General features: G+C 50.7%; 2 protein-coding genes across 2 annotated transcripts in view; one reads left to right on the top strand and one right to left on the bottom strand.

Moving 5' to 3' along the window:
• EAH_00005030 (hypothetical protein, conserved) overlaps positions 1–2716 on the bottom strand; it is a gene marked incomplete at both ends in the record, with an annotated part of 3659 nt that extends 943 nt beyond the window's left edge. The window contains one exon of the mRNA XM_013396674.1: positions 521–2716. Coding sequence (XP_013252128.1) covers positions 521–2716 — 2196 coding nt within the window. The remainder of the gene's footprint in view (positions 1–520) is intronic.
• Positions 2717–3915: 1199 nt separating this feature from the next.
• Positions 3916–7500, top strand: part of EAH_00005040 (Alpha amylase, catalytic domain containing protein, putative) — a gene marked incomplete at both ends in the record, with an annotated part of 4911 nt that continues 1326 nt past the window's right edge. Inside the window, 6 exons of the mRNA XM_013396675.1 lie at positions 3916–4309; positions 4496–4529; positions 4743–4771; positions 5740–5866; positions 6336–6425; positions 7306–7500. The exon at positions 7306–7500 is cut by the window's right edge and continues 298 nt beyond it. Of these exons, the coding sequence (XP_013252129.1) occupies positions 3916–4309; positions 4496–4529; positions 4743–4771; positions 5740–5866; positions 6336–6425; positions 7306–7500 (869 nt within the window). The remainder of the gene's footprint in view (positions 4310–4495; positions 4530–4742; positions 4772–5739; positions 5867–6335; positions 6426–7305) is intronic.

The following is a 7500-nucleotide window of genomic DNA, read 5'->3' on the forward strand; positions in this document are numbered from 1 at the left end:
CAGAAGTGGCTGCTGCCTGCTTAATTTGCTGCATCAACCAAACTTGTACACCTCGTGCTGTCTGTTTTAATTTTTAGTTTGTTTTATCTCTTTATTTTATTTTTATTTATTTATTTATTTTATCTGCTGCCTTTGTTTATTTATATTATTTGTCTGTCTCTATTTTATTATTTATGATATCTTTTGCTTCTCTTAATTTTATTATTTATATTTTAGCTGCTTTTGTTCTTTTTATTTAATTGTTTATTTTATCTGTCTCCTGTCTCCTTTGTGCTGCTACGCCTCATGACAAGACAATTCAAGGTGCTGCTGCTGCTGCTGCTGTTGTTGCAGCAGCAGCAGCATTAGCAGAGTCGGCAGCAAATTGCTGCAGCAGCGGCTGCAGCACTTCATAAAAGATATACCCCAAATGCTGCAGCCGCTGCAGCAGCAGCAGCAGCACTTCGGGATCCATTCTCTCTACGCTGCGGTGTATACACTGGGCCTGCAGCAGCAGCAAACTTGCTTCCTGTGTTGCTACCTGAACAGCACAAGAAAGGCTTAAGTCTTGCTGCTGTTGCTGCTGCTGTTGCTGCTGCTGTTGCTGCTGCAGCTGTTGTTGCTGCTGCTGCGATACGCCGTACTCTAGTGCATGCGGCATGTACACCTGCTGCTGTTGCTGCAGCTGCAGCTGCTGCTCTTGCTGCTGCTCTTGCTGCTGCAACTGCTGCTGCTGCTGCTGCTGCTGCTCTTGCTGCTGCAGCAGCCACAGCACTTCCGGATATTTCCTTATACCCTCGCGAAACCATCGATAGAGCACATGACGAGCTGGAAGACACATCCTGCCTTGCTGCTGCTGCTGCTGCTGCTGCTGCTGCTGCGGGTCCAGGCCTTGTGGGCTGCTGCTGCAGTGGAGCAGCAGCAAGCGACGCAGCAGCAGCAGGTGCTGGGGCCCTTCAGCAGCAAGGTGCAGCAGCAAACGCTGCACCTGTCCTACTCCTGGCCCTTCATTTTCTGCTGCTTGTTGCTGCTGTTGTTGCTGCTGCTGCTGCTGCAGCTCCTGCTGCTGCAGTAGCTGCTGCTGCCAGGAGACAGTTGTAATGGGGGCGGACCTGCTGCGCAGCTCAGGTGTGCTGCTGCTGCTGCTGCTGTCGGCAATGCTGCTGCTTGCGTTACTGCTTCCCGCTGTTGTTTCTGCTGCAGCAGATGCTGCTTTGTTAGCTTGTGCAAGCTGCTGCAGCACGGCTGAACGCATATCAATCCTGCTGCTGCCGCTGCTGTCGTTGTTGCTGCTGCTGCTGCTACTGCTGCTGCTGCTGATCTGTGTGGCTGTTGCTGGCCGAGGCGGCTGCTGGTGCTGCTGCTGCTGCAGCTGTTGCAGCATCTGCTGCCGAAAGGAGACAGATAGGCTGTTGCTGCTGCTGCTGCTGTTCTCTGTCGTGTTCACGAGCCCCTGCTGCTGCTGCTGCTGCCGCTGCTGCTGTTGGATTTGCTGCAGCAGCAGCTGCTGCCTCACCTGGCGCTGCAGCAGCTGGCGTTGCTCTCTGCTTGACTGCAGCACCGGCTGCGTCTCTGCTGCTGCTGCTTCAGCAGCAGCAGCAGCGAAAGCACCAAGAACAGCAGCATCTGCATCTTCCTGCTGCTGCATCTCTGCTGCTGCGCCACCCTCAGCTGTAACCCAACACAAGCAGCTGCTGCAGCGCCGTGCTGCAGCAGCAAGCAGCAGCAGCTGCTGCTCTGCATGCCCTATGCAGCTCGAACTTAAAAGAGACATTCTGCTGCTGCTCTTCCAGTCTGCTGCTCCACCCCACACCCTACCCCCCGCTGCAGCAGCAGCTGCTGCAGCAGCAGCAGCAGCAGCAGCTTCAGCAGCACCACCAGGGAACATGCAGCTCCTGCCGCTGCTGTTGCTGCTGCTGCTGCTGCAGATCTGATCGATGGTTTTAAGCAGCAGCTTCGCCAGACGAATGAACTCCTTACACTGCAGCAGGGCCTCAACAGCAGCTACGTTGGGATCGGCAGTAGCAGCAGCAGAAGCAGCAGCAGATGCTGCTGCTGCTGCTCCTACTGGTCCTGCAGCTCCTCCTGCTGCAGTTGCTGCAGCAAATCTATGCTCTAACTCGGGGCAGAGAGGCGGCCACAAGTCTTCATCTACACCATCTGCTGCTGCTGCTGCTGCGGCTGCGGGTGCTGCTGCTGCTGCTGCTGCTGCTGCATAGGTTAACCCCTTGTTTACAGAAGTGCTGCTGCCTCTCCATGGGGTCCAAGGGTAAAACGCTTCGTGCTGCTGCTGCTGCTGCTGCTGTCGCTGCTGCTGCTGCTGTTGCTGCTGCTGAGGGAAGCAGTAGCTCAGAGGGTAAGCCTCCGAAGTAGCCCCAACAGGTCCGAACAAACTGCTGCTGTTGTTGCTGTTGTTGCTGCTGCTGCTGGTATATAAGCTCATACTGCTGCTGATGGGCACGTGTGCTGCTGCTGCTGCTGCAGTTGCTGCTGCTGCTGCAGCTGGAGAGGAGAATGAGAGTCCATAGTTTATCTGTCGGTGTTGCTGCTGCTGCTGCTGCTGCTGTTCCTGCTGCTGCAGCAGCAGCAGCAGCTGCACCTGCTCACTATTGCTGCAAGGTGTGAATCTGCTGCTGCTCTCCACTGGCTGCGTCTCCCACTTCGCAGCAGCAGCAGCAGCAGCAGCAGCACGTTGCGCTGCTGCTTCTACAGCAGCATGACTGGGAGGGAAACTCATAGGGAAGGAGCAGCAGCGCCTGCTGCAGCAGCAAGTGCTGCGTCTGCATCTACTGCTGCCTCACTGCTGCTTCTGCTGTAGCGAAGCAACAGCTGCAACTGCCGCTGCTGCCGCTGCTGCTGCTGTTGCTGCTGCTGCTGTTGCTGCTGCTGCCGTATCTCTAGGGGCAGCAGGCTGCAACGGGAGGCGGGTACAGCTGGGAAGAAAGAATTCGGTCCATGTTGTTGCTGCTGCAGCTGCTGCTGCTGCTGCTGTTGCTGCTGCTGCTGCTGCTGCTATATGGAAGCAGTAAGCTCAATCCGCACACTGGCGCAGCAGCAGATTTACCTGCTGCTTCACCCGCAGCAGCAGCAGCAACAACACGCCCTCTCTGCAAGCAGCAGGAGAAAGGGAAGCGCAGTTGCTCCTGCTGCTGCTGCTGCTGCTGCTGCTGCTCTGTCTGCTGCTGCTCTGTCTGCTGCTGCTGCTGGTGTGCAGCTACAAACCCAAAAAGTAATATGTCTTCCCTCACAATCCTTACAAACCGTAATTAAAAAGCCCTCCAAGAGGGCTCGAAGAGGCCTCAGGGTTTAGGGTTTAGGGTTTAAGGTTTAGGGTTTAGGGTTTAGGGTTTAGGGTTTAGGGTTTGTTGTAGGCCTTAGAGGCAGCAACTCTGAAGAAATGCAAAGGAATACCCTCTCTTGGTTCTAAGTAATAAAACAATAAGAAGGGTTATAAAAAAACCAGCTGTTGTTGTTGCTGCTGCTGCTGCTGTTGCTGCTGCTGCTGCTGCTGCTGCTGCTGGTGCTCGCGCTTAGGGGCCCCCTGACTTGTTAATCTATCGGTGGTTTGCTGCAGTGTTGCTGTTCGTTTTTTCTTTATTTTAAATAAATATTTGAATAAATAAAAGATATTTAAATTAATTTTATTAATATTTTTCTTTATTAACCCTTTTTTTAACAGAGAGCCCCAAGCATGTCCTGCTGCACCGCATTGAGGTGTATATACACCTCGCGCACCTTAAAGAATCTTCTTTAAGCTTCGTTTGGAAGTAATAATAAAATAATAATATTATTAATAATTCTTTTTAAATTATATATTGCATTAATATGTGGAGGGGCTGAGTAAATTAAACCCTCTCTCTACTAACCCCAACTAGCCACTAGCCAGTCGTCTGCTGCTGCTGCTGCTGCTGCTGCTGCTGCTGCTGGAGAAGCAGCATGGAGGAGAAGCAGGAGGCAGCCCCTGGGGGCCCCCCTCTGCTGCTGCAGCCTCTATGTCGTTATCACACCGGCCCTGATATAGGGGTCCTTGAAAGCTGCGACGCGGAGGGCTCTATGCTGCTGCTGCAGCAGCAACAGCAACAACAGCAGCAGCAGCAACAGCAGCAGAAACTGCAGCTGATGGGCCCCTCTCTAAGCCCCCGCCATATCAAGAGGCGGCCCTCCTCAAGTGGAGAACTGTTAACGCTTAGCAGCAATTCATTGCCGCTGCATTCATCTTCTTTGCTGCTACCTAATGAGCAGCAGCAGCAGCAGCAGCAGCCGCAGCAGCAGCAGATAACAGGCATCCCTACCCTGCATCAGGGAGGGATTTTGCTGCTCTACATTACGGGTATCCACGACAAGGCTCAAACTCTTCAAATTTAGGGTTTAGGGTTTAGGGTTTAGGGTTTAGGGTTTAAGGAGGCATTAAACGCATAGTTTGGAGGTCGCGCATTCGTTTTGCTGTCTCCTCAGCAAGACATGGTCTAGTTAGGGTTTAGGGTTTAGGGTTTAGGGTTTAGGGTTTTGGCTGTAGGGTGGACAGCCTCATCTACACCACCCCATGAAGGGTGTTTTAGGATTTGGAGTTTAGGGTTTAGGGTTTAGGATGTAATTAGGGTTTAGTTTAGGATGCAATTAGGGTTTAGGGTTTAGGGTTTAGGGTTTTAAAGTGTAGGATGGACTCAGCCTTCTATGCCCCACGCCATCGAGGGTTTAGAGTTTAGGGTTTAGGGTTTAGGGTGTAGAGTTTAGGGTTTAGGGTTTAGGGTTTTTGTTTGTAGGACACCACCTTACCTGCACCACCCCAAGGGTCAGCTTTTAGGGTTTAGGGTTTAGGGTTTAGGGTTTAGGGTTTAGGGTTTGTGTATATAGGATGGCGTCAGCCTTATTTGCATTATCGTGAAGACGGAGGCCTTTGGACATCTCTTCCTGGGGTTATACTTTCTCGGGTGTCTGCACATACACCTGAAGGACTAGCAGTTTATAATTTGCTGCCTCAGCGACTTAGAGGGTATGCTGAGGGTTTGATGGTTTAGGTTTGCACAGGAAGATCAGGGTTTAGGGTTTAGAACATACATACACACCAACAACTGAGGGTTTAGGGTTTACACAGGTTTAAATACAATACAGAAGGAGGGTTTAAGGATTGCAAACCCTAATAAAAGACGGTTTAGGGTTTACAAACCCTAAAAAACGAGGGTTTAGGGTTTACAAACTCCACCGAATTGGGGTTTAGGGTTTACATACACCCGATTATGAGGGTTTAGGGTTTACATACACACGAAAATCAGGGTTTGTAGATGAGGGTTTAGGGTTTACATACACCTGAAAGAAAAGGGTTTGCAAGAGGGTTTGGGAGGGGCTGCCGCGTTGCTGCTGCAGTCCATCATCAGCATCGGCAAATAAAACCCTAAACCCTAGTAAACCCTAGTAAACCCTAGTAAACCCTAAACCCTAAATAAAGAAGGGTTTGAGGGTTTGTACTGCAGACACGCTAAAGACAAACTTTGGTATTTCTTCTCCGCATCCCGCGACTTAGAGTTCATCTTAAACGATGGTGGAACAACAAACCCTAAACCCTAAACCCTAAACCCTAAACCCTAAACCCTAAACCCTAACCCCCTAAGGCCTGAACTGAAAAAAAAAGGGTTTATGGAGTTTCTGAGGCGTCTTTGCAATTTGTTTGACACCGCGTAACCTCTAGATATGAGGGTTTAGGTTTTAGGGTTTAGGGTTTAGGGTTTAGGGTTTAGGGTTTAGGGTTTGGCGGGTGTTCAGGGAACGACCAGTGGGATAAATCGCCCAATGGGCAGCATTACTACGTGGGGTGTACAGGCAGCTTCGCTCTTTTTGCTGGTTTTCTGCAGCAGCTGCAGCAACCCCCTTCTAAACCAGAAGCCCTTAGGTGCACATACAGCTGCTGCTGCTGCTGCTGCTGCTGCTGTTGCTGCTGTCACTGCTGCTGTTGCTGCTGTTGCTGCTGCTGTTGCTGCTGCTGCTGCTGCTGTTGATGTTGCTGCTGCTGTTACTCCATTTGTTGTTGCTGCTGCTGTTGTTGCTGCTGCTGCAGTTGCTGCTGCTGCTGGTGCTGCTGCGGCTGCTGCTGCTGCGCCTGCTGCTGCTGCTGCTCCTGCTGCGGCACGTCCATTAGGAATTTCAAGCTTAGTATTGGCTTAGTCGCTCCTCTTCGTGTTCTGCTGCTGCAGTTGCTGCTGCTGCAGTTGCTGCTGCTGCTGGTTTCGTTTTCGCTGCCTTTGTTTCTGCTGATCTGCTTTCTGGTGGATTTGGTCCTGCTGCTTGCCGTGCTGCTCCTGCTGCTCCTGCTGCTACTGCTGCTGCTGCTACTGCTGCTGCTGCTGTTTTGATGCATACAGATGCACTGATGTCTCCTGCGGTCGGGTGTCTCTGGAGTGGGGTTGGACTCCTCTTAACAAGGAGACAGTTGCTGCCTTCAACATCTACAGGTCAGCAGCAGCAGCAGCAGCAGCAGCAGCAGCACGAGCAGCAGCAGGGTTAGCAGCAGCCTCAGCAGCAGGAGCAGCAGCAGCAACCTCAGCAGCAGCAGCGACTCAACAACGGCAGCATCATTATCAGCACCAGCAGCACCAGCAACAGCACCATAAGCAGCAGCAGCACAATCAGCAGCACAATCAGCAGCAGCAGCAACAGAACCATAAGCAGCACTAGCAGCAGCAGCAGCAGCAGCAGCAGTGTAAGTGAAAGGTTTTTATTGTTTATGCTCAGGGACGGGTCTTTAGTTGGATCTGTAGATGGCAGCTGTTTTACTTTTATTGATAAACCCCCTAAAACATCTTTTATATTTAATTACAGTGTTTGTGCTGCAAACAAAGAAGGGCAGGAAAGCCAGCCTTCAAACCAAGCAGCTGTACGTACAGCTGAAGCAGCAACACCAGCAGCACCCTCCAATCTCACATGCATTCGCAAAGCAGCCAACTGGTAATTACCCTAAACCCTAAACCCTAAACCCTAAACCCTAAATTGTCAACCGTCAAACCCTAAAACGCTAAACCCTCATCAGCAGTAATTATAAACCCACATAATAATACACCAAAAAAACTCTAAACCCTAGGGTTTGTTTCTGTTGTTCTAATGGTTTAGCTTAGGGGTTTAGGGTTTAGGGTTTAGGGTTTAGGGTTTATGGCTAAGCGTAGGGTTTAGGGTCTAGTTTAGGGTTAGCATTTATTGTTTGAAGGGTTTATCCTAGGGTTTAGTGTTTAATAAAGGTCGTAGGGTCTCAGATATATCCTAAGGTTTAGCATCTACGATCTAGGGTCCATCCTAGGGTTTAGGGTTTAGGGTTTAGGGTTTAGGGTTTGTGTGCAGCATTGAGATAAGCTGGGGGCCCCCAGCCGACACTGGAGGGCCGCCGATATTATTTTATCAAGTTTATCGCAACAGTCATCCTTACATTTGCATCGCTTATGAAGGACATAAACAATATAAAGTAAAAGATATAAATATTAAACAAGGACAGAGCTACACATATGCTGTATCGGCCTGGACCTCCATACCCCCAGG

Source organism: Eimeria acervulina, genomic scaffold (genome assembly GCF_000499425.1).
Source record: "Eimeria acervulina Houghton genomic scaffold, Eah_scaff20, whole genome shotgun sequence".
In the NCBI taxonomy this organism is placed as follows: domain Eukaryota; phylum Apicomplexa; class Conoidasida; order Eucoccidiorida; family Eimeriidae; genus Eimeria; species Eimeria acervulina.